The sequence below is a fragment of the Jaculus jaculus genome, chromosome 14 (assembly GCF_020740685.1).
Source record: "Jaculus jaculus isolate mJacJac1 chromosome 14, mJacJac1.mat.Y.cur, whole genome shotgun sequence".
Taxonomy (NCBI): domain Eukaryota; kingdom Metazoa; phylum Chordata; class Mammalia; order Rodentia; family Dipodidae; genus Jaculus; species Jaculus jaculus.
The window spans coordinates 56,905,942-56,932,889 of record NC_059115.1 but is presented as its reverse complement, the minus strand read 5'-3'; the positions used below and the strand labels follow the sequence as shown (position 1 = coordinate 56,932,889).

The 26,948-nt window shown below is 42.1% G+C and overlaps 1 protein-coding gene across 2 annotated transcripts in view; it reads left to right on the top strand.

Moving 5' to 3' along the window:
• Fcho2 (FCH and mu domain containing endocytic adaptor 2) overlaps positions 1-6,099 on the top strand; it is a 119,884-nt gene extending 113,785 nt beyond the window's left edge. For both annotated transcript variants that reach the window (XM_045134361.1, XM_045134360.1), the window contains 2 exons: positions 5,335-5,499; positions 5,927-6,099. In XM_045134361.1, coding sequence (XP_044990296.1) covers positions 5,335-5,499; positions 5,927-5,949 — 188 coding nt within the window. In that variant the 3' untranslated portion in view covers positions 5,950-6,099. The remainder of the gene's footprint in view (positions 1-5,334; positions 5,500-5,926) is intronic.
• Positions 6,100-26,948: the final 20,849 nt, after the last annotated feature.

The window sequence follows — 26,948 nt, the reverse complement described above, 5'->3', positions numbered from 1 at the left end:
CTGTCTCTCAAACAAATTGTGTGTGTGTGTATTTTTTTTTTAATTGTCTCCTTCCACTAACTATATTTTTGTTCACAGTATCTTTGCCAATTAACCACTACAAGTATCTTTCCTACCTCAGATCGTATCCTTAAAATCAGTATACAATTCCCAGGATGATCCAACCTCTAACATTTGATATTCTCATTGTTTCTTATTACTATTTTTATTTGTTTTGTTAGAGATGGGGCAGAGGGAGATTAGCATGTCAGGGTCTCTAGCCACTACAGTTGAACTCTGGATGCATGTGTCACCTTGTGCATCTGGCTTATGTGGGTTTTGGGAAATTGAACCTAGGTCCTTAAGTCTTCGCAGGTAAGTGCCTTACAGCTAAGCCATCTCTCCAGCCCCTAACTTTCTCTTAATTTAAAAAGAGGACTCTAACAGCACAACAAATTTAAAACAACTCCTACCACAGACAAAATAAAATGAGGACTCATCTGCTTCCATTTGACTGCCTACTTAGCCTCCAAAAACTTATTTTATTGTTTTTATTCTTTTTTTTAAAGTTAGAGTGATTTTATTTCATCAAATGAAAGAAAGATAAGGCAAGAGATGGCTAATACCCTTGTTAAATGTTTCCAGTTTTCAAACTTTGTTCAGCTTTTCTTAGTGAAAATCTTAAGCTCATCAGTTTTCCCCCCAATATTTCTGTATAAAGAACATAAGCTGGGGCTGGAGAGGTGGCTTAGCGGTTAAGCACTTGCCTGTGTAAGCCTAAGGACCCCAGTTTGAGGCTCGATTCCCCAGGACCCACGTTAGCCAGATGCACAAGGGGCGCACACGTCTGGAGTTCGTTTGTAGTGGCTGGAGGCTCTGGCGCGCCCATTCTGTCTCTCTCTGTGTCTCTTTCTTTCTCTGTGTGTGTGTCTTTCTCTCTCTCTGATACTCTCAAATAGATAAATAAAAATGAGCAAAAAAAAAAAGGACCATAAGCAGATCTGTGTTTTCTGTGCATTTGTACTTGTTGTGCAGAAACCATGTGTACCAGAAGCCACACTGTGGGTCAGATAGCCAAGTCAGCCTGCAGTTCTTCTTGTACTGCTTGATACATGTTTGCTATTTGCCAGTAGCCAGCTATGCTGACTTTTCCTCTGTGGCTTTTTGTGAACCACCTGAAAGTCCTAGTTTAAACTACATGAGGGCTGAAAACCACCTAACAGGGAATTAAACCTAACTTGTCCCCCTATTTAAAGAAACTACAATAATTGTAAATATACAAAAAAATTGTTCCCTTAAAAATTATACCCCACTTTTTTATACCCAAATTTCTAACCAAGTATTTTAGTAGTTTGCTTCTGTTGTTCAGGTATGTGTTGGGCTGGAGCAATGGCTTAGTGGTTAAAGCTGATTGTGTGCAAAGTCTGGTAGCTAGGTTTGATTCCCCCACTGCCTGTGTAAAACTCAATGTATAAAATGGTACATGCATCTGGTGTGTGTTTGCAGTAGCAAGAAGGCCTGACATGCCCATTCATATTCCCTCTTTTCTTTTCTCTCTCTCTCTTCCTCTCTCCTACCTCCACTTGCAAGTAAATAAAACATTTTTTAAATTTTTATTTGTGAGAGAGAGTATGTGTTGTATAGCACCCAGCAGTGTTTGGATAAACATGAAATGAACACAGGCAGAGTATGATTTAATGTAGGATCAGGGAGAGGAGTTTGAGCACTTCTCACAGTCTGTACTCGCAGCTTTTATTCAGTTTCAGGGAGTCAAAGCAATGGGGAATCAGAGCATAAGATAGATGACAAGTTTACATCAGATCAGATCATGAGTTGTTTGTTTATATTTATTAGTATGTCAGGATGCTGTGAGTTTCCTGCCTTCAAGAAGCTCCACTCAAGATGCATAGTTTTCCATGTCCTCAGGCTTAGCCTGTGCAAAGATTAGCCTTATTCAATTATCCTTACCCAATTAGCTTGATCTCTATGAATATGTGTGCGCCAAGGCCTTCTGCCTTTTCAGATGAACTCCAGATGCATGTGCCACTTTGTGCACCTGGCTTTACATGTATACTGGGGAATTTAACCCTAGCTGGCAAGCTTTACAAGGAAGTTACTTTAACCACTGAGCCATCTCCTCAGTCTCAATAAGATATTTTTATTTATTATTATTATTGTTGATGTTTTAGGGTAGGCCCTCACTCTGGCCCAGGCTGACCTAGAACTCACTATGTGGTCTCAGGGTGGCTTCGAACTCATGGCAGTCCTCTTACCTCTGCCTCCTGAATGCTGGGATTAAAGGTGTGCGCCACCATACCTGACTTTTTTTTTTTTTTTTAATTTTCTATTTGCAATGAGAGAGAGAAGAGAAACAGAGAGAATGGGCATGCCAGGGCCTCTGGCCACTGCAAACAACCTCCAGATGCATGTGCCCCTTAAGCATCTGGCTTACATGGGTCCTGGGGAATTGAACCTGGGTCCTTTGATTTTGCAGGCAAATGCCATAACCTCTAAGCCATTTCTCCAGCCCTAAGATATTTTTTAAAAAGAAAGTGTCTATGTGAGGAAATGGAAAAATCTTGTAAATGTGATTCGTCAAAAAAATGTGGTTTTACAAAAAATACCCAAATCCACAAACTGTAAAATGAAAATCTATTTTCTGTGTTCCTTCACTGCCCTGAAAAAGGACAGTAGATAATGCTACAGCTTAAGGATTGGCTGTGCTTTGCCCATAATGGAACTTTTGCAGAACTTGTTTATCATAGGTTGTACAAGTTTCTGAAATGCTTTGACAGTAGTTAAGATTAGGCATCAGTTTATCTCCGCTCTGATCTTTGTCACCAGACCCAGTAGCACAGGACAGAATAGTTCTACTCTTGTAAAAGGGGGTCTGCGTTCTTTTTCCTGCTACCTAGCAAGTCTGTTCTTTCCGGTAACCAGAAACCAGGTTAGGCTGCATTTGGTTTGGTGAGGTTCCCTCAGGTTAGGTCATTTCTAAGTGTCTTCCACATGCATTCTGTTCTTTTCCTTTGCCTCAGCCCTCGTTCAGATGCTGTTTTCTTAACGCCTAGAGTCCTGTTTGATGGTCTTGCTACTTTGCAACTTGATCCTCCCCTCCCTTCTAGGACGCTAAGCTGAAATGCTATTCTATCTTGGGTGCTTCCCGTGACTGGGTCATACGTTGCTTACCATGACTACCCCTTGCTGCTACTACAGTCCCTAATCTGCGCTTTCCTCCACTGTATCTTACTCTCCAGCTGTTTTGGTTATAAATGAAGTTCTTTTAAACATAGCATGTCCACACAGGTCTCCTAACTTCATACCAGTAGCTACTTCTGCCTAAAAGATATAGTCATCTCTATTACCATTTATAACTTTGTGCCTATGGCTCCTGAAAGCTCTTTTATATACACATCATAGTCACTGGTTCCTGGTTCTGTCATGCATGTAGATTGAGTTATGTTGAGTAAACAATTACGCTAGAATGAAGGACTTCCAAAATATCTAAGGGATGATGTTATAAAAGTAAAAATTAGAGCCGGGCGTGGTCGTGCACGCCTTTAATACCAGCACTTGGGAGGTAGAGGTAGGAGGATCACCATGAGTTCGAGGCCACCCTGAGACTCCATAGTGAATTCCAGGTCAGCCTGGGCTAGAGTGAGACCCTACCTCAAAAAACCCCCCAAAAATAAATAAATAAAAATTTAAAAAAAGAGTATAAAATGGTAATGTGTTTTATGTTTATTTTTGTTCTTATTTATGGGGGGGGGTGGAGAATGGGCACACTAGGGCTGTAGCCTCTGCAACAAACTCTAGACACATATGCCACCATTTGCATCTGGCTTACGTGGGTAATGGGGAATAAAGGCTGGGTCCTTAGAGGCTTCACAGACAAGGGTCTTAACTGCTAAGCCATCTCTCCAGCCCCTGGTTTTGTTAAGCAAGGTCTCATTCTTGCCCAAGCTGATCTAAAACTCACTCTGTGGCCCAAGGCTGACCTTGAACTCATGGTAATCTTCTTACCTCAACCTCTTGAATGCTGGGATTAAAGGTGTGAGCCATCCTACCTGGCTTTTTTTTGTTGTTGTTGTTCATTTTTAATTTATTTATTTGAGAGTGACAGAGAGAGAGAGAGAAAGAGACAGAGAGAGAGATTGAGAATGGTCGTGCCCGGGCTTCCAGCCACTGCAAACGAACTCCAGATGCATACACCCCCTTGTGCATCTGGCTAACGTGGGTCCTGGGGAACCGAGCCTCGAACCCAGGTCCTTATGCTTCACAGGCAAGCGCTTAACCGCTAAGCCATCTCTCCAGCCCCCTACCTGGCTGGAAAAATGGCTTCATTGTTAAAGGAGCTTGCTTACAAAGCCTGACAGCCCAGGTTTGATTCATCAGTGCCCACATAAAACAAAATGCACAAAGGGGTACATGCATATAGAGTTTGTTTGCAATGGCAGGAGGCTCTGGTGTACCCATTCATTTATTCTCATTCTCTCCCTCTCTTTTTCTTTCTCCCTCCCTTTTTCCTCTCCTATACCCTCTCATAAATTTAAAAATAAATTTCTTTTTTGAGGTAGCTCATGCTGACCTAGAATTCACTCTGTAGTCTCAGGGTGGCCTCAAACTCATGGTGATCCTCCTACCTCTGCCTCCCGAGTGCTGGGATTAAAGGCATGTGCCACCACACCCAGCATTAAAAATAAAATTTAAAAAATAAAACAAAATAGCAATGTTGATGTAGCTCTTCCCAATAGTAGCCATCTTTTCTTTACTTCTCTAGTTTCCATGGTTGGATACTGCAGTCTTTTAAACAATTTTTATTTTATTTACTTATTTGAGAGAGAATGGGTATGCCAAGGCCTCTAGCCATTATTGTAAATGAGCTCCAGATGTAAGTGCCACCTTGTACATCTGGCTTACATGGGTACTAGAGAATCGAACCTGGGTCCTTAGACTTCCTAGGCAAGTGCCTTAACCTCTAAACCATCTCTCCAGTTCAACTTGCAGTCCTTTTTTATGCTTTCTCCTGCCTGTATTCCTTGTAGGGTTTCTCTCTGCTTCCCTCTATTACTTCCCTTTTCCCCTTTGACTCACTTGAGCATGCATATATCATTGAGGTCTCAATAGTAAACATCTCTGAAGATTACTGTTAAGTCAAAGGGAAGGGCAGATCAAGATTAGTGAAAATTCGTACTGAGTAAAATCTGTTTTGAAAACAGCATGGTCATTTGTTTACTGTATATATCTAATGAATTTAGCATGGCACTGATGTTGTTTAGCTTATATGCTCATTAGATTTTATTTGGTGTGTGCTGTATTTTACCCGATGTGAGTTCTTTATTCTTTCCTTTGTAGGTTCTGGTTCTCTCAGAGCAAAATTTGATCTTTCAGAAGGACCCAGTAAACCCACAACACTTGCAGTCCAATTCCTCAGCGAGGGAAACACCCTCTCAGGAGTAGATATTGAACTTGTTGGCACTGGCTATAGGCTTTCCTTAGTAAAGAAGCGGTTTGCCACTGGTAAGTTTAAACATTTTGTTTGTTTGTTTTTTCAAGGTAGGGTCTCTCTCTAGCCCAGACTGACCTGGAATTCACTGTGTGGTCTCAGGGTGGCCTCGAACTCATGGTGATCATCCTACCTCTGCCTCCTGAGTGCTGGGGTTAAAGGCATAGCCACCATGCCCAGCTAAGTTTAAACTTTTAAATGTACATGGGAAACATTGTAACCTAAAGGCATGGAATTTTTTTTTTTAATCTCTTGCTACAAGACGGTAGGTAGAAACATGAGGGAGACTTAGCATGGTGAGCATAGCGAACACCTGCAATATGATTCTGATATGTTGTAAACATTTGGGAGCTCGGGTTCTGTGTCTGTAACCACAGTGAGACATCTCTTCTTTGAGTGTGTTAGAAATGTAATTGCAAAGGTCTGTTTGATGTTTTTTAGGACGATACCTGGCAGATTGTTGATGGACTTGGCAGTGATTGGCTCAAGAGACTATTACAAACCTGCCATTCTGCATTACCTGTCCTTTCTCAACACTATTCTAACTTGTATGTTGTCTTTCAACTTCATATTTGAGAGCTGACTACAAACATTAAATTGCACTTTCAAAGCGAGTCATTGAAAGAAATAGCACTGAAACGATTTTCTACACAGTAAATGATGATCAAATGCAATATTTAGGAAACATTTATTCAGATTCTCAGTAAATAAAATTTTTTATCTTCAGTGTCCATGTTTTTGAAAGAGTTTAGAATATAGTAGTAGGACAAAAATTTCAGGAGAGCAAGTACAGACTAACTTAGCTTTCCATAAGTCTTTAGAGTCAGAAGAGATAGCTTTGAAATTTCACAAGCTTGATATTGAATGAATATGAAAAGAACATTGTTGCAGTCAGGTTCATGTTGCTGGCAGAAAATACCCAAACAAGAGCAGCTTGTGGGAGGAAAGGGTTTATTTTGGCTTATAGACTCAAGGGGAAACTCTGTGATAGCAGGGGAAAACGATGGCATGAGAGGATGGGCATCACCTCCTGGCCAACATCAGTTAGATAGTAGCAGCAGGAGAGTGTGCCAAACACTGGCAAGAGAAAGCTGACTATAACACCCATAAGCCCACCCCCAACAACACATTGCCTCCAGGAGGCACTAATTACCAAACCTCCGTCAGCTGGGAACCTAGCATTCAGAACACAAGTTTATGGGGGACACTTGAATCAAACCACCACATTCCGCCCCCTCACTCCCATTAATGGATAATCATCCATGATGTAAAATGCGATGCAGTCAGAGTCAGTCCAACTTTAAAAGTCCCCATAGTTTTGTTTTTTTTTTTTTTTTTTTTTTTTGGTTTTTCAAGGTAGTGTCTCACTCTGTCTCAGGCTGACCTGGAATTCACTCTGTAGTCTCAGGGTGGCCTCGAACTCATGATGATCCTCCTACCTCTGCCTCCTGAGTGCTAGGATTAAAGGCGTGCACCACCGTACCCGGCATCCCCATAGTTTTTATCAGCCCCAATAATGTTCAAACATCCTCATAGTCCAAGGTCTTTTAACTGAGCCATAATACAAAACAACAACAACAAAAACCATAATGGCACAGAATAAACATTTACACTGCAAAATATGGCATTGGACATAGCAAAGAAATAGTCAACCATACAAAATTTAAAACAGTAAACATCACATTCTGTAGTTCCAAGTCTGACAACTCTTAACCAGTGACAAGTCTCTGAAGTTCCAATTCCACCACTCACAGTACTGGAAAACCTCATTCAGTGCCAGCAGTACTTGGCAGCTATCCCATAATCCTGGCATCTCCTTTGGGTCTCTACTACAACCCCCAGTTCATCCTGTGGCTCTATTGGGCCTTCACGCAGGTAATCCAACAAGCCTGCATCACACTACCCATGGCCATTGTTAAAAAACAAAACCATGTTGCAAATTCAATGACCCTCTCTTTTCTGCATTTGTTACATTTCATAGTACGAGATGGGCTACCACTTTGTTATCCAGGAGGGAGTCAAGCAGATTTTGAAGGTGACCCTCTTTCAGCATTCAGACCCTCCCTCTTCAAGTCTTCATTCTTCCTTTTGTCCTAATGGAGGTCAGCTGGCCCAACCTCAATGTTGTGATCTCACACAATCGCAGCTGAATGGGTAGCAGTTTTAGCCCAAAGAGGTTTGTTTTTTTTCTTTTTTTTTTTTATTCCCCTGTGCTGTATCCCTCTGCTCACACCAGTCCATTTCTACAGAGTGCAGCCCTGCACAAGTTCTCAGGATACGGGGTTTTAGTTGCTTCTAGCCCAGTCCAGGCAAAGCTCTTTCTCACCCTCATAAACCAGACCTCACAGTCCATAGTTCTTATTGCATTCAGGTCTTTCAACTCTGACCAGAATAGTCCATCATAGTACATACAGCACTGCAAGGCATCTGTAGGCCAAGATTTCAAATTCATCCACATTCCTCATGCAAATCAGTTCTAAAGGCCAAAAGCCATGCAGTCAGGTGTCTAGCAATATCAACACCCCACTCCTGGTACCAACTGTATTGTCGCAGTCAGGTTCATGTTGCTGGCAGAAAATATCCAACCAAGAGCAGCTTGTGGGAGGAAAGGGTTTATTTTGGCTTACAGACTCAAGGGGAAACTCCATGATGGCAGGGGAAAATGATGGCATAAGCAGAGGATGGACATCACCTCCTGGCCAACAGCAAGTGGACAACAGCAGCAGGAGAGTTGCCAAACACTGGCAAGGGGAAGCTGGCTATAACATCCATAAGCCTGTCCCCAAAAATACACTGCCTCTAAGAGGATCCAATTCCCAAATTGCTACCAGCTGGGGACCTAGCATTCAGAACACATAAGTTCATAGGGGACACCTGAATCAAACCACCACAAACATGAACTTTAAAGTTTTGGATGTTAACTCAGAACTGAGTCTAATTGAATTATGTGCCATAAGGTAATCAGACCAGAGTCTTGTATGCAAAAAATTGTCATCTGATTTTCATATGTATATTAATAAAGTGTACATGGTGTTTTATATGATTTTTAAAAATTCTCAAGTGCAATGTGTTTTAAAATAAGCTTGCAAAAGACAGCGGAAGAATTTACTTCTGCAATTAATTAACTTTGTAGAAGTTGTGATTGTTTGATGATTAATGCTGTAGATTTAATTTATTTTTATATGGATTATATAATGTGTGCCTTTAAAAACAATAACAAAACCAGAAATGTGCCTATCTAGTTTGTGTTCATTAATGTGCCTCACTTTTTCTCACAGCCCGGATCTTCTATTCAGAATTCTTAGAGTGGTCAAGAATATCTACAAGATACTTAACGTTTTTTAAATGCCTTTGGCCTGCAATTGGGAAGGGAATTCAGAATAACTAAAGGATAATTTGTACTTAAAAATCCTAGCTCATTTCTTTAGTGACAGCCTACAGCCACTAGAAAAGCAAATGAACCTAATGGACTATGTTTATCAAGAATAAAATCACTTCCAGATAGTCAACACTAACCTCCTAACTATGGGAAACAAATTCTGAAACTGTGGTGATAAATTGGTAACTGGTATTTTAACTCTTGCGTTTAGCCTTTACATTAGCCCTATTTATCATTGAAAATTTACACATTTATTTACTGACTGTGTTGTGAATGTAAGTTTTGTGGTATTTTAGAAGAATACAACAAATGATTCATTTTGGTAACTGGGAGAAGTACTGTCACTTGTTTTCATGTCAACAATTGGAAAATTCATCAGGTTATGTTATTTAATTCCCATATAGTCAATATAGGTGAGTTATTTGAAGTGATGGATTGAGTGGTTTCTTAAAATGAACTACTCATACTAAATAGCAGAAAGCCTAACTTTATAGCAAATCCGGATTAATTGGATAAATAAAATGTTTCAGATAAAATTTTCATAATTTGTAAATGGGAATTTATTTGTAATTATAAATACCATTGTTCTTCATTTTTAATAATAGAAGTAACAACTTTGTTACATATATAAAACCACTAATTGTTCTGTTAAGCTTTTTAGAAAATAAAACCTCTATTACTAGACATTTATATAACATCTTGCTACACTAAATACAGCAGAAAATCTACTCTTTACCAATACATAGCACAGCATGTGCATTTTAACATACTCAGTGTTATCCCGGTTCTAAATTTAGATTTGACTTAGACAGCATAAGACAGTTTGCTAAAACTTTAGTCTTTCCTAAATAAAAAAATGAGAATTTCTAACTCTTATGTCCTTTAAATGCCAATTACAGTTATCCTTACTGAAATTTTATAACTATAAATCTGCTTTGCAGTGAGTCTGCTTTTATTAAGCAGTTAGTGTTTTATTATTGGAATTCTGACACTATTATACTCACCATACTTGTTAATCAAGTATTACCTAAAAATGTTCTAATAGTGAAATGGTTAAACAGCTGCACTTTCTCAGTTACCACAATCTACATACCAAGTGTTGATAGATAAGGTTGTTTTGGGTACAAGTTACAATTTTGAAGCCATATGAGTTTATATTGATTTTTAAAATTCAGCATTTTCTGCTAATGGTGTAGAAAAAGACAAGTAGATTTTCAGTGGGAAATATATCTGGCAAGCTGGTTCTTGCTTGTGTATAGTGATAAACTTTGTAGCTGCCTCTTTAACCAAGAATTTGTAAACACAGAACTCTAACAAATGTGAGTTTTTAAGAGTCATTATTTACTACTTTGGGTTGTAATTAGAACAATGCACATCTATCTTCCAAAATATTGTAAATATGTTTTGATTTTTTTGTCATAAAGTGTAAATTTTACATGAAAGTTGTACCCCTAATAAACATGTAATATATAATTTATCAGTTGATTTTTATGTGTCTTTGTACCTCTGCTGATAGCAATAGGACAACGAGGCTGAGCAAGGAATGAGTCATTGATACTGAGTGTTACAAGAGTTTCCTTTTGCAGTGTTGAGGCTGGAGCTGAGGGACTTGTGGATGCTGGGCAGGCATTCTACCCCTGAGCTGCGCCCCACGTGCTTTGAACAGAATGCTCATCATTTGTGCTAGCATATAGATCAAACTATCTTTTAGGGTTTTTTGTTTTGTTTTGTTTTTTATTAGAGAGAGGGAGGGAGGGAAGGGCAGATAAAAAGGATGTGCCAGGGCCTTCAGCCACTGTAAACAAACTCCAGATGCATGTGTCACCTTGTGCATCTGATTTATGTGGGTCCTGGGAAATTGAACCTGGGTCCTTTTGGCTTTGCAGGCAAATGCCTTAACCACCAAGCCATCTCTCCAGCCCTGTTAGTTTTTATTGGCCATATAGAAAACTTCATTTGGAGCATATTTCCAATATGTTGATGGTTTAACAATATGTTTAAGTAGACAAGTTTTTTTTGGGGGGGGCCATGTTGGTTTCAAGGTAGGATCTCATTATAGCTTAAGCTGGCGTGGAATTCACTCTAGTGGCAGGGTGGCCTCAAACTCATGGTGATCCTCCTACCTTGGCCTCCCAAGTGCTAGGATTAAAGGCTTGAGCCACCACACATGACTAGTTGACAAGTTTTAGCAAAGACTTTCTTGATCAATTGCTCAGGAGTAGTTGTACACATTGAGAACGTCAGATTTCCCCTTCCCCCCAAAAGCAGTGGATTGAGAAAGGAATAAGGCAAATCCCTCTCATCAAAAGCCTAGGTCCAGCTTGATGACATTGTTACCATGTATGCGTGTTTTTCTTCATCACTCTTTGTTCCTCATCTCTGCTCCTGCCTGTGTTATCCAGAAAGAAGAGAGCTGTTGTGATAACCCTACAGTCTTGGGTGGAGCCCAGTGCTATCTTGTTCACATTACAGTCCTAAGTAAGTTCCAGGAGTTGCTTGGCTTTGTACAGTGATTTGGGGGACTCAGGGCCCCTTCCTTTTTTTTTTTTTTTTTTTTAATTTGTTGGTATTTTGAGGTAGAGTTTCAATCTAACCCAGGCTGACCTGGAATTCACTATGTAGTCCCAGGGTGGCCTTGAATTTATGGCGATCCTCCTACCTCTGTCTCCCTTGTGCTGGGATTAAAGGCGTGCACCACCACACCCAACTTTTTTGTTGCTTTTAAACAATGTGCACTCAAAACTAAACAGAATTAGGCTGGAGAGATGGCTTAGTGGTTAAGGTGTTTGCCTACAAAACCAAATGACCCAAGTTCAATTTCCCAGGACCCATGTAAGCCAGATGCACAGGTTGGTACATTGCATCTGGAGTTTGCAGTAGCTGGAGGCTCTGGCATGCCCATTCTCTCTCAAATAAATAAGTAAATAGAATCAGCTTGAAAATAAGTATTGTATTAGTTTATCTGTAGGACAGTAAATTCACATGTCCTCCTTACAGAGCAATTTGAATCCAATGTCTATTTTTTTTTTTTTGGTCTTTTTTTGGTTTTTTTTTTTTTTTTTTTTTTGAGGTAGGGTCTCTAGCCCAGGCTGACCTGGAATTCACTATGTAGTCTCAGGCTGGCTTCGAACTCACATCCTCCTACCTCTGCCTCCCAAGTGCTGGGATTAAAGGCGTGCGCCACCACGCCCCGCTTTTTTTGGGTTTTTTGAGGTAGGGTCTCACTCTAGCCCAGGTTGACCTGGAATTCACTATGGAGTCTTAGGGTGGCCTCAAACTCATGGCAATCCTCCTACCTCTGCCTCCCGAGTGCTAGGATTAAAGGCGTGCGCCACCACGCCCAGCTCTAATGCCTATTTTTTAATACATTATTTTGTGATGTGAGATTTATTTTTATTAGATATAGACATACTTAGTATGTAAACAACACATGTTGGTACCATCCTTTCCCCCCTCCCTGCCCCTTTTCAGAAGAGGCCCTCCTCATTGGGGATTCAAGTCATCTCCATGGGTCGTGCATTCTGGGGGCAGCAGTTGATGTCTCTGGGCATAATGTCCCAACCTGTGGCTCTAACAATCTTTCTGTCCCCTCTTCTGCAAAATTCCCTGAGCCATGTTGGGTGGGTTTTAAGTCTACCTCAGGGATGGGCACTTAGGAACATCTGAATCTCTGCTGTGGAAGGTGTTGAGTGTCCTCAGTGTCTCTCTCCTTCACCCTTGTGCTGACATCAGGTTCACTGAAAAAGCAGCACTCTTGCTTATTTCCCCAATTCCGCTGTGGTTTCAACTGGGGCCGGGGTGAAATGCACTGGGTTGTTTATCCCCTCAGGTCCTGCTCACATCTGAAAAAGAGAAGCAGAATTCCCTGCCACCACAGGACACTGTGCCCGCTGTATACACTGTCTGGCTCAGGGCTTTTAATAGATTTTAAACCTCTATTTTATTCATTTATTAGAGAAAGAATGAGTGTGTCAGGGTCTCCAGCTGTTGCAAACGAACTCCAGACACATGCACCACCTTGTACATCTGGCTTATGTGGATACTGGGGAATCGAATCTGGTCTTTTGGCTTTACAGGCAAGCTCCTTAACTGCTAAGCCATCTCTCCAGCCCACATTCAGTCATTTTTATTCTTAAAAGTACATATAGTGCCAGGCATGGTGGCACACACCTTTAATCCCAGCACTTGGGAGGCAGAGGTAGGTGGATCACCATGAGTTCAAGGCCATCCTGAGATTACATAGTGCATTCCAGGTCAGCCTGAACTAGAGTGAAACCCTACCTCAAAAAAAAAAAAAAGAAAAAAAAGTACATACAGACATATAGTGAGAGCAAAACTATTTACAGAAACAGTCACGAATCTGCTACTACCCCTAGGTGGTAGGAATTTTTATTTTCTGCAAATGTTTGCTATTGTGTAAATTTCATTTTCTTTTTTCATAATGAGTACATACTGCATTTACAATAACCTATTTTGAAAAGTAGTTTTAGAAAGAGTGCAATAGTGTTAAACAGTATATAAAGATCACTTAAGACCTTTTCCTGTTTTCATTATTGTCATAGTCTCCATCCTACCATTATAGCTAGGCTTTTGGTGTGCCTTATTTATATTAAGATGTCGGTATTTTTCTTGTTCTTATTTTTTTTATCATAAAGCCGAATATCTTGATTGAAGTGAATGCAGAGTGAACGATTTAATTGTTCACTCGGGGACTGCATTTTGCCCAAACTTTTTCTTTAAAACAGCAAACAAGAAAAGAATACCCCCAGGTTACCCTGGGCTAGAGTGAGACTCTACATCAAAAAACCAAAAAAAGAAAGTAAAGAAAAGAATAAGAGGGGACCCAACAGAGTGTTGAGGAAAAAAAAAAACCTTTTCGGTCTAGAAATATGTCACCACCTCAGTGAAGACTGGCGACTGATAGAATGACCTGAAGATGAACATTCTTTCAGTTTGTTGCCTTTTTGTTAATGAAATGTTGCCATTTGAAAACTTGAGCCAGTTTCACAACTTTCAGGAAGTGTGAAAGGCATTCTTTGCATCAACCCATCTCCAGGCCAGGTCAGTGTGTGAATTCCTCTTAAACATATTTCACACAGGCAGGATGACCACAGCACCCAAACCGAGTTGTTGCTTGAGGTAAGGTGTTTCTTGGTAATTTAATCAGATCTGAATCCTGTCCTCGCCCAAGTGCAGCTGCTCACTTCACTTCCTGGTGAGCACAGTTGATGGCACCCAGTATTTAGTCTAAGACTCACTCAGGCCACTAAAAGACCCCATCCAGTTCTTCACTTAGCGGTTAGGCATTGTCCTCTCAGGGTGCCATTGGGTTAGGACATACATCAGCAAGCAATTCGAAATGTACGTATTCACACATCTGCAGCGTCACTATGATCAGAATGACTTCTGTGCAGCCCTTTTGTACTTTGGTTGGTCACTGCATTTCCCTATGCAGCCCTGGCTGGCATTGAACTCAGGAGCCACTGCTTCCGCCTCCTGAGTGCTGGGGTTACTAATATGCCACTGTAGCGAAAGATTTCCTAGCTTGTTTTTTCCCCTCAAAAATTAGCTTAGGGCTGGAGAGATGGCTTAGCAGTTAAGCGCTTGCCTGTGAAACCTAAGGACTCTGGTTCGAGGCTCGGTTCCCCAGGTCCCACGTTAGCCAGATGCACAAGGGGGCGCATGCATCTGGAGTTCGTTTGCAGAGGCTGGAAGCCCTGGCGTGCCCATTCTCTCTCTCTCCCTCTACCTGTCTTTCTCTCTGTGTCTGTTGCTCTCAAATAAATAAATAATTAAAAAAATTAGCTTAGAAGTTAAATGATAGAAGCTGAGCTTCTATAGGGAGGGTGTTGTCACTGATTCATATGTATAAATGTTTGTATTTCTCCTAAAGGAAAAACATTGTATGAAATACGTAAGACAGAAGATTGCTAATAACTACTGAAAATGTTATTGGTAGGCAGACTAAGAGAGCTTTCTCTATTGTCAGACAAAATTATGTGAGAATTTTTAATATAAATATTTTCAACTTAAGTAATTAAACCAGAAGGAATATTGTCAACATTCCGCGTCATGCATGTTTCAGATGGCTTCAGTAGTATTTCCTGATGTTATCTACTTGGCTATAAAAGAAATGTCCTAGAAATGTCAACCTCTGCTGGCTTTTCATGTGAATCACTGCAAAGCCATATCACCTGTAATTTCTTAGAGCGGTCAAGGAAAAATACCTAGATATCATCAATGGCTCTGAAGTCAGCTTCCCAGAAGAAACCTTGGAGATGATTTATTTTCTCTCTTTTTAAAAACTTATTTATTTATATATTTGAGAGAGAGAGAATGGGTGTGCCAGGGCCTCCAGCCACTGCAAACGAACTCCAGACGCATGCACCCCCTTGTGCATCTGGCTAACGTGGGTCCTAGGGAGTCAAACCTGGGTCCTTTGGCTTTGCAGGTAAGTGCCTTAATCGCTAAGCCATCTCTCCAACTTGATTTATTTTCTCTTAATAACATGCTAAGCTACTTCTTAACCAGTTGGACTGACTCCCACCACCCACAGACAAGCTTCTGCTTTGCAAACATCAAGGTATCCTGGCAATAGGTGCTAAGTGCCCTTGCAAGGTTATTATTTTTACACTGCTGGGCTGATAGGACCCAGGGCCTTAGGCAGCTAGCAGTTGCTGCCTGGAGGACCCTGAGCTCTCCCTGGAGACTCAAGTGGAAGAACTTAGAACGGGTAGGCTGCACCTTCACAGCTAGGCAGGCTTTCCACGATCCATTCACTTGCAACTTCAGTTTCTGTTTTTCTAAAATACCTATTTTTTATTTGAGAGAAAGAGAGAATGTGTGCACAGGGTTTCCTTCCATTGGATAAGAAATCCACATACATGGGCTGGAGAGATGGCTCAGTGATTAAGGCGCCTGCCTGCAAAGCCTAAGGACCTAGGTTTGATTTTCCAGTGTACTATGTAAAGCCAGATGCACAAGGTGGTGTATGCGTCTGGAGTTCATTTGCAGTGGCTAGAGACCCTAACATGCCCTTTCTTTCTCTCTCTCTCTCTCCCCCTTTTTCTCATAAGTAAGTAATAAATATATTTTTTAATAGTAAAAAAAGAAAAAAGAAACCCAGATACAAGGATCACTTTGTATCTCTAGCTTTCCAAGGGTACTGGGAAATTGAACCATTAAGCCCAACACTCATTTCTTTTAGTTGCAAGAATTGCCTTTTCCTTGTCCTAGAGCTAAAGTGAAATGCACAGTCTCTAATATTTGGCTATAGCCTTGTTCTAGAAATGTGACCTGGACACGCTAAAGCATAGGTCTAAGTTATGGGGTTTAAGCACATAGCCAGTTATTACTGGGTTCAAGGGCATCTCTCCCTCTCTCTCTCAATATATGTGTGTGCGTGTGCATGTGTGTATGTAATATACATATGTCTATGTATATATGTATGTATGTACATATGTGCTGTTTGGTTTTTCAAGGTAGGGTCTCACTCTAGCCCAGGATGACCTGGAATTCACTATGCAGTCTCAGGGTGGCCTCGAACTCACAGCAATCCTACCTCTGCCTCCTGAGTGCTGGGATTAAAGGTGTGTGCCATCACGCTGGCTGATATTATTTATTTATTTATTTGTTTGCAAAGAGAGAGAGAGATAGAGGGAAGAGAAACAGAGAGAGAATGGGCACACTGGGGCCTCTAGCTGCCTCAGACAAACTCCAGATGCATGTGCCACTTTGTATCTGGCTTTATGTGCTTACGTGGTCCTGGGGAATAGAGCTGGGTTGTTAGGCTTTGCAGGCAAGCGCCTTAACCACTGAACCATCTACCCAGCCTGAAGGGCATCTTTTTATTTATTTATTTATTTATTTATTTTTTTAAAATATTTTTTGTTCATTTTTTTTTTTTTTATTTATTTGAGAGCGACAGACACAGACAGAAAGACAGATAGACGGGGAGAGAGAGAATGGGTGCACCAGGGCTTCCAGCCACTGCAAACAAACTCCAGACGCGTGCGCCCCCTTGTGCATCTGGTTAACGTGGGACCTGGGGAACCGAGCCTTGAACCGGGGCCCTTAGGCTTCACAGGCAAGTGCTTAACCGCTAAGCCATCTCTCCAGCCCAAGGGCATCTTTTTAAATGTGAAACGGTTTCTTGGCCAGTGCCCATTTGATGAAACATAGTAGCCCTTGGCTCATCCCAGTGGCAGATAGTCAGCCTTACTGTTGTGTCATTTCCACTTCTGTGAGGAACACCTTAGCATGCCTTCTGTGTTTACTGCTGCATGTCAACCAGGTCCTAAAGTGCTACACTACAGACGTGAGTTGTGTGTGTCTTTGTCCTGGGGAAGTATTTCTAGAGGCAACGCCAGGAAGCAGCCTTGAAACTAAGTGGAGGCATGAGCACCTGGGGTGGCCCAATGTCCAGCTACTGCAGCCTTAAACGTCACCTAGGGAGGGAACCCACCTCATGCATACACGTTTACTTTTACAGTGACTACATCTGGATTTAATTCCTCTATAGTTTGTATTTTTTTACATTTTTTATTTATTTCTTTGAGAGTGACAGGCAGAGCGAGAAAGAGGCAGATAGAGAGGGAGAGAGAATAGGAGCGCCAGGGCCTCCAGCCACTGCAAACGAACTCCAGACGCGTGCGCCCCCTTGTGCATCTGGCTAACGTGGGTCCTGGAGAATCGAGCCTCGAACGAGGGTCCTTAGGCTTCACAAGCAAGCGCTTAACCACTAAGCCATCTCTCCAGCCCTATAGTTTGTATTTTAAATAGGTACTTTTCTCTTTCAGTTCCTGGCTGTTGAGACAACTGAGTCTGAGAATAGTATAGGAACTAGGAATAAATTTTTCTTTTAAATTATAAGAGAGCCAGGCATGGTGGTGCACACCTTTAATCCCAGCACTCAGGAGGCAGAGGTAGGAGGATCACGGTGAGTTTGAGGCCACCCTGAGACTACATAATGAATTCCAGGTCAGCCTGGACTAGAGTGAGACCCTACCTCGAAAAACAAAAACAACAATGTGTGTGTGTGTGTGTGTGTGTGTGTGTATTATAAGAGATTTAGTCCAGTGTAGTGGTGCATGCCTTTAATCACTGTGAATTCAAGGCCAGCCTGAGACTACATAGTGAATTCCAGGTCAGCCTGGGCTAGAGTGAGACTCTACCTCAAAAAAAAAAAAAAAAAAAATAATAATAATAATAATAATTGATTTGATGAAAAGTCCCATTACAACTCCAGGTTTGCAATGGGAAATCAGGTTTGCTAATGATCTGTGAAGTTGTATAATTATTTCCAAGATGCTTATTCCTATTTTTCAGCCCTCCTAGTTGACATCATAAACTATACTGTTGGCTGGCCAGAAATATCAGAAGCATGACCTGATCTTATTTTTCTGTCTCCACACCAGTGAGATAGCATCTGATCGTCACATACCCAGCCTATCAGCAGAATATGTTCTAGCTGCAGCCATTATATTTTCTACTTGGCCAAGTACCTAGCTAAGCCAGCAGAGGCTGACCAGGGACACTAGATCCCCCAGAGATGTTGGGGAGCTTGGGAACAGACTAGCAACATCCAGAAACCCCATGTGCACAGAGGTGTGTGGGGCCAGTTAGCCCGGACTGCAGAAATATGCCGACTGGCAGACAGCTCCACTTCATTAAGCTCGGAACTACAGCAATGGACAAAAACTGAGTCGTACAGTCTGGCATGGGGTGGGCAGGAAGGGCATGCCATTTCCTGTTGCTAGTTGCTTCCTCCATCCATTCTTAGGCCTTCTTTAAGAAGGGAGGATGGGGCTGGAGAGATGGCTTAGCAGTTAAGGCACATGCCTGCGAAGCCTAAGGACCCAGGTTTGATTCTCCAGGTCCCATGTGAGCCAGATGCACATGTTGGCACATGCATCTGGAGTTTGTTTACAGTGGCTAGAGACCCTGGTGTGCCCATTCTCTCTCTCTCTCCCCCCTACCCCCACTTTCTCTAATAAATAAATAAAATCTTAAAAAGGTACTCGCCTGCAAAGCCAAAGGAATCTGGTTCAATTACCCAGGATCCACTCAGCCAGATGCACAAGGAGGCACATGCATCTGAAATTCCTTTGCAGTGGTTGGGGCCCCTGGCATGCCCATTCTCTCTACCTCTTTCTCTCTCTCTCAATAAATAAATAAAATATATTTTTTAAAAAAGAAGGGAGGATAAAGATTTATCAAACCCATTGTCTGGTCTTCTAAGACCTCGGGATCAGAAAAGAGAGGTTGATAAGACATTCTTTTCTGGGGGGGGGGGTTTCGAGGTAGGGTCTCACTCTAGCCCAAGCTGACCTGGAATTCACTATGTAGCACACAGGAGGCAGAGGTAGGAAGATCGCCATGAGTTCGAGGCCACCCTGAGACTCCATAGTGAATTCCAAGTCAGCCTGGACTATAGCTAGACCCTGCCTTGAAAAACCAAAAAATTAATTAATTAATTAAAATAAAACAAAATAATTTTAAAAATAGTGTAGCATGTTGTGTGTGTGTGAAAGGGATGCTGGATGGTGGTATGAAGGTTGGTCCCTTACCACCTCTCTCTTTTGAATGTCAATAGTGTCTTTCTCACCTCTCTTTGACAGATGCTTCCTCTATTTTTTAAAATATATTTTATTCATTTATTTATTTGAGAGAGAGAGAGAGAGAGAGAATGGGCACGCTGGGTCCTCCAGCCACTATAAAGGAACTCCAGACGCATGTGCCACCTTGTGCATCTGGCTTATGTGGGTCCTGGAGAACTGAACCAGGATCCTTTGGCTTTGCAGGCAAACGCCTTAACCACTAAGCCATCTCTGTAGCTCCAGATGCATCCTTTAATCTCAGCCTATTCTTTAATCTATGAGCTTTCTAATTTCCAGCATGAGAACTTCCAAAGGTTTCTCTTGCTTGCAAAATTGAGCAAAACCCCCTCAACTTAGTGTGGTAAGATTTCTAAAGTATTATTTCCTTTGCCAAGAAAGTCACTCATATATCCTCTGATCTCCAACACTTTAACCTACACCAGACATTAATTTCATAGTGTAGGGCCATGTTACATGCTAATCTTCTCTCAATTGTTCCAATTTTACTATATGTGCTGCAAAGCAAGCACTAATTTCATAGCATTCTTCAAATACTTGATTTTTGACCATCATAGTCTCCTACCCTACTTAGAATGTCTGCCTCTATTCCTTCGCTCCATCACATTCAAAATCGTATTCAGTGTTTTTTTTTTTTATTTCGTCTTTCTTTTTTTTTTTTTTCTGAGGTCAGGTCTCGCTCTAGTCCAGGCTGACCTGGAATTCACTATGTAGTCTCAGGGTGGCCTCGAACTCATAGCCATCCTCCTACCTCTGCCTCCCGAGTGCTGGGATTAAAGGTGTGTGTGACCATGCCCAGCGAGGTTTTTAAAAATAGAATGAAAAGTATCCTCCTAGCCGGGTGTGGTGGTGCACACCCTTAATCTTAGCACTTGGAAGGCAGAGGTAGGAGGATCACCATAAGTTCGAGGATACCCTGAGACTGTGTAGTGAATTCCAGGTCAGCCTGAGCTAGAGTGAGACCCTACCTCCAAACAAAACAACAAAACTACTCTCCTGTCCTCAACAGCTGTCACAAATAGTGACAGTAATGAGAAATGTATTTCCCCTTTACAAAACTAGAGGACTTCTGGGCGTGGTGGCACACGCCTTTAACCCCAGCACTCGGGAGGCAGAGGTAGGAGTATTGCTGGGAGTTCGAGGCCACCCTGAGACTCAGCCTGGGCTAGTGTGAGACCCTACCTCAAAAAACCAAAAAAAACAAAACAAAAGAAAACAAAAAACTAGAGAACATTTGTGGCTCAAAACAACAAAGCACAGTGAAGGGATGGCATTATATACAGTGACAGTCAGAACAGGAGACCCCTGACATCAGTCCTATAGGCTGAATGAGGTGAGGTTAACTATGGCCCTTCCCTTTGCCCAGCAGGTGACATGACAGCAAACATCTCAAATAGGAGGAAGGACTGCAGTGTGGGTGCAAGTTCCACGCAGCCAAACAGACACGGGTGACAATTCCGAGGGGCAAAAGTGCTTATTTAGCACAGCAGCTTCTCTGAGCCTGACTTGTCTCTGAAATAATGCAAGAAAAAAGATCCGATCTAGAATCACACACATAAGCCACATTTTCAGGAAAGTGCTCCCTTGAAGGACTCTAATCTTGCAATCTTGGTTGGCTTGGGAGAAGTTAAGCCTGAAAGAAGTGAATGACCATTGAACCTAGTGTCCAAGGGAGAACTCCTGCACGTCCTGTAATATGGGCCTTTCTCCACTCATAACTCCTTAAAATGAACATCGAACACATGACCCAGCGAAGAGTACTTATTCAAAATGTCAATTTTGGAAGCTGAGAGTTTAGCTGAGTGCTTGCTAGGCATGAGGTTCTGGAATTGAACCTCGACCACTGGACAAAATCTATACAATAGTAGTTACCCAGAAATGGAAAGCAGGGACTGGAGAGATGGTTCAGTGGTTTAGGAGCTTGCCTGCAGAGCCTAACAACCCGGACCAGATGTACAAAGTGGCACATGCATCTGGAGTTTGTTTGCAGGGGCAGAATGCCCTGGCACATCCATACATTCTCATTCTCTCTCCCCTCACAAATAAATCAGTAAAAAGAAATCAAATAAGTTTTCAAAATAAACAAAAGGACAACCTCCAGAGTTTTCCTCCTTACACCTTAAGACAGCTTCTCTTGCCACTGCTGCTGGTGCTTCCAGATTCTCCTCCCATTGCCAGCACCTAGGGATTATAGACACATGTACCACTTTGTAGCTGGTTTTATGTGGGCCCTGGATGTTAAACTTGGGGTCATTGGCAGGCTTGTCTGTAACTGCTGAGCAATCTCCCCAGCTCCTGTTTTGCTCTTCCTATGTAAGCTGTTGCATGTCCTCTTTATGTTCTTGTTTTATGGAGGTTATCGCTTTATCAATTTTATAATCTCACTTTAGTTGATTCACAGAAACATAGATCTCATGAGTATACTTAATATGCCGTTTTTTTTTTTTTCTGTCAGATTTCTTTTTATTTTTTGTTTTTTTGAGGTAGGGTCTTACTCTAGCCCAGGCTGACCTGGAATTCACTATGGAGTCTCAGGGTGGTCTCGAACTCTCAGCAATCCTCCTACCTCTGCCTCCCGAGTGCTGGCATTAAAGGCATACACCACCATGCCTGGCTTAATAAAAATATTTTTAAAAATGGAAAGCAGATAAAAGAAATCTGACAAAGCCTGAGACTCCATAGTGAATTCCAGGTCAGCCTGAGCTGGAGTGAGATCTTACCTCAAAAAAAAAAAAAAAATATATATATATATATGTGTGTGTGTGTGTGTGTGTGTGTGTTTGTGTGTATTTGCAAGCAGAGAGAGATATAAGAAAGACAGAATAGATGTACCAGGACCTCCATCTGCATGTGCCACTTTGTGCATCTGGCTTTATGTGGGTACCAGAGAACCAAACCTAGGTTGTTAGGCTCTGCAGGAAAGCACCTTAACCAATGACCCACCTCCCCAGCCCCATTTTACTGTATAGACTTTTTCCAGTTTGGAGGGGGAGGGATCAAATCCAGAACCTCATCCATGCCTAGCAAACACTCAGCTGAATCCCCAGCCCCATATTGGGAGTTGAATCTGAGTTGTTGGGCTTTGCAAGCAAATGCCTTTAACCACTGAGCCATCTTCCCAATCCAAGGTTGTCCTATGGCACACACACACATCCCAAATAGCAAAAATTAAAAATTTAGTAACAGGGCTGGAGAGATGGCTTAGCGGTTAAAGTGCTTACCTGTGAAACCTAAGGACCCATGTTGGACTCTCCAGATCCCATGCAAGCTAGATGCACAAAGGTGAGGCAAGCACAAGGTCACACATGCTCACTAGATGGCGGAAGAATCTGGAGTTTGAATGCAGTGGCTGAGGCCCTGGTGCACCAATTTTCTGTCTTTCTCTGTCACTCATTCTAAAATAAAATAAAAAATTTAATAATAACAAAAAAATGGGACATAAATGATCTGGTTGAACTCAAGAGGGGAATGGAGGGGTTTCTTTGTAAGAAATGCTTAAATCCCTCATGAACAGCTATAGATACATGGAATGAAATGATTGTTTATGACTGTGGTAGGTTGTGATGCCCTTAGCATATAAATTCATTTCTAGGCTTAGCCTTTGGAATTTCCAGGACTTGTAGTCTATTGGATCTTGGCCTGGCTGGCCCATGTCTTGTCTCTCCCATTCTTATCTAGTTTTATCAGGGCCACTAGTTTTATCATGGCTTACTAGAGAAAATAGTTGTCTTCCATCTTCTGCCTTGATATAGGGGATCTCTTACTTTTGTGTAGTTTCAACATCTTATCTTCTTTGAGCACCTGAACAGGTCAGCCAGGTACTTTGCTAGGCACATGGGGACATGATGATTAGCAAATCAGACATGTCTGTAGCCTCACAATGCATATTATCTAAGGAAGCCCACAAGATCTTTAAAAAAAAAATTAAAGCCGCCGTGGTGGCTCACGCCTTTAATCCCAGCACTTGGGAGGCAGAGGTAGGAGGATCACTGTGAGTTCAAGGCCACCCTGAGACTACATAGTGAATTCCAGGTCAGTCTGGGCTAGAGTGAGATGCTACCTCAAACAAACAAACAAAAATTGTATTGGTTGGGTAGAGTGGAAGGCTAATAAGGTGAAACAATGAATAAAAAGATCTGTTGTTTAAGTAGCCAGCTTTAGTAGAGCAACTGGGTCACCTAGGAGCGTATCTTTGTTCTGGAAGGATCTCTTAAGAAGCTTCTCTTGGCGGTAGAAGCTGTAAGACTAGAAGGCCTGGCAGGATCTGTCACAGGCGCCTGGCTGTTTGGAGAGACTGCTCCGGCGAATCCTTTGGAATGCAGCGTTCCCCATGCGTGTGCGTGTGCGCGTGCACGTGTGCGTGTGCGCATGCGCGCGCACACACTTGGGTAACAGGCTGAATAAAATGCACAAGGACCCATGCCCCACTGAATTTCCAACTTTTTAGGAGACCTTCTAAAATAATTTTTAAAACATCCTATACTCTTTCTCATTTGGAAGTTGATAAAATTTTCATCATGAATTTAAATGAAAAGACTTCACACCTATGGAATGTTGCAATAGGCCGTATGTTGTAACGGGCCGTCCTGTTGTAAGTTATTTTACTACGCAGAGCACGTTACTTTTAGAGGTGCCCGGTAGGCGCTCATCAGTGACTCCACACTGCGACTTCTCCCTACCTGATTTTAAGATTCTGCAGCCTAATGGCTTAGCGGTTAAGTGCTTGCCTGTGAAGCCTAAGGACCCCGGTTCGAGGCTCGGTTCCCCAGGTCCCATGTTAGCCAGATGCACAAGGGGTGCACGCGTCTGGAGTTCGTTTGCAGAGGCTGGAAGCCCTGGCACGCCCATTCTCTCTCTCTCCCTCTATCTGTCTTTCTCTCTGTGTCTGTTGCTCTCAAATAAATAAATAAATAAATAATTTTAAAAAAAAAGATTCTGCAGCCTGCAGTATTATTTAAGATATAAGCAAGGAAGTCAGTTGGCATAGTCCAGAGGCAAGCCTCCTCCAGTGCCCTTGCCATCCTGCAGCTCGATTGATAGGATACCGGAGGCTCTGCTAGTTACCATTTTTATTGGTGAAAATAATGGCCTATGAAGTGGCACAGGGAATGCTGACAGCGGGCTTTCACTGGGCAATTAGAGATACCAAGACGTGTGCATTGGCTAAAAGATTTGAGAGATCTCTCCCGTCCTAGACTGAATGCGCTTTGGCCTTCATCTTCTCACAGTCTGTTAACCTAAAAAGCCTGAGTATGGGGGCTGGAGAGATGGCCCTTAAAGGGACTTCCTTAAAAAACCTGCAAACCCTGGTTCGATTCCCCAGTACCCACGTAAAGCCAAATGCATAAGGTGGTGTGTGCATCTGGAGTTTGCATGTGAAGCAACTGAGGTCCGGATGCACTCATTCTCTCTCAAATAAATACTTAAAAATAAAATGAGGGCTGGAGAGATGGGTTATCAGTTAAGCACTTGCCTGTGAAGCCTAAGGACCCCAGTTCAAGGCTTGATTCCCCAGGACCCACGTTAGCCAGATGCATAAAGGGGCACACACATCTGGAGTTCGTTTGCAGTGGCTAGAAGCTCTGGTGTGCCCACTCTCCTCTCTCTCTGCCTCTTTCTCTCTCTGTCTGTCGCTCTCAAATAAATAAATAAAAACAAACAACAACAACAACAAAAAAAATAAAGGCGTGTACCATCATGCCTAGCTTATAAGAAAAAAAAATGAAAGCTTGGGTGTGGCGGTTGGAAGATAGCTCAGTCAGTAAAGTGCTTGCTGTTTTTGCTTGAGGACTTAAGAGTTTGATTCCCTAGAACCCACATTAAAAAAAAAAAAGCCGGGGGTGGTGGCACACACCTTTAATCCCAGCACTCGGGAGGCAGAGGTAGGAGGATCGCTGTGAGTTCGAGGCTGCCCTGAGACTCCATAGTGAATTCCAGGTCAGCCAGGACCAGACTGAGACTCTACCTTGAAAAACAACAACAAAAAGCTGGGTGCCTTTTCACTTGCTGATAATCCTAGCACTAGGGAGTTGGAGACTGGCCATCCCTGGAACTCACTGGCCGGCATATCTAGCCTACTTGTCAAGCTCCAGGCCAGCCTCAATTTACATGGTATTCCTGAGGAATGATACCTCTGGTTGTCCTCTGACACACACACACACACACACACACACACACACACACACACACACACGAGCACTTGCATACACGTGTGCACACACACAGAAGCCTGGCGCAATGGTATGCTACTGTAATCAGATCTACTCGTGATATGAGAGAGGAGGATGATTGGAGCCCAAGACTTTGAGGTCAGGTGAGTAACAGACTCTTCTCAATCAATAAAAGTTTAAAAAAAAAAAAGATAAGCCGGGCGTGGTGGCGCACGCCTTTAATCCCAGCACTCGAGAGGCAGAGGTAGGAGGATTGCCATGAGTTCAAGACCACCCTGAGATGACAGAGTTAATTCCAGGTCAGCCTGGACCAGAGTGAGACCCTACCTCAAAAAACCAAAAAAAAAAAAAAAAAAAAAAAAAAGATAAAAGATAAAAAGGATTAAAAAAAGAAAAAAGGTCCCGGGCAGGGAAAGTAGGAGAGAAGCTGAGCTCTGAAGTGTTCTGATACACGCTTCTAGACAAGTGTCAGCAAGTTCACAGAACAGGAGGTCTCAGGGCTGCTGTGTAAACTGTTCACTAATAAATGGTTAATGAGCCGGGCGTGGTGGCGCACGCCTTTAATCCCAGCACTCGGGAGGCAGAGGTAGGAGGATTGCCATGAGTTCAAGACCACCCTGAGACTACAGAGTTAATTCCAGGTCAGCCTGGACCAGAGTGAGACCCTACCTCAAAAAACCAAAAAAAAAAAAAAAAAAAAAAAAAAAAAAAAAAAAAATAAATGGTTAATGAAGGTCTATACATTGCGCAAGTCTTGATCTCTGAGGTGGTCACTTGTATCTGTTGGTGAGTGTATGGAGAGTAGATATCTTTGGTAGCTACTGAAAATATATATATACCTAAGGAGGTATATAGGATTAAGTTAGCACATATTACTTTATGACAATAATAATACACATTAAAAAAACAGCCAGCTTATTTTAAATAATACATTTTATATGTTTTCTTACAGTAAATTTTTATTTTTTATTTTTTGTTTTTTTGAGGTAGGGTTTTGCTCTAGCCCAGGCTGACCTGGAATTCACTATGGAGTCTCAGGGTGGCCTTGAGCTCATGGTGATCCTCCTACCTCTGCCTCCCGAGTGCTGGGATTAAAGGCGTGCATGCGCCACCACACCCGGCTAAACTTTTTTTTTTTTTTAAGTGAGCATGATTTTTAAAGCACTCTATCTGAAAGTTCACTACAAAACTGATTTCAAGTATTTACAACAGGAACAGGCGACACAGAAGGAATCGGTCAAGTGTCAACAGGAAACGTTACTGCCGGCAGTGCAGAGGTCTTGGGGTTACAGGTGCAC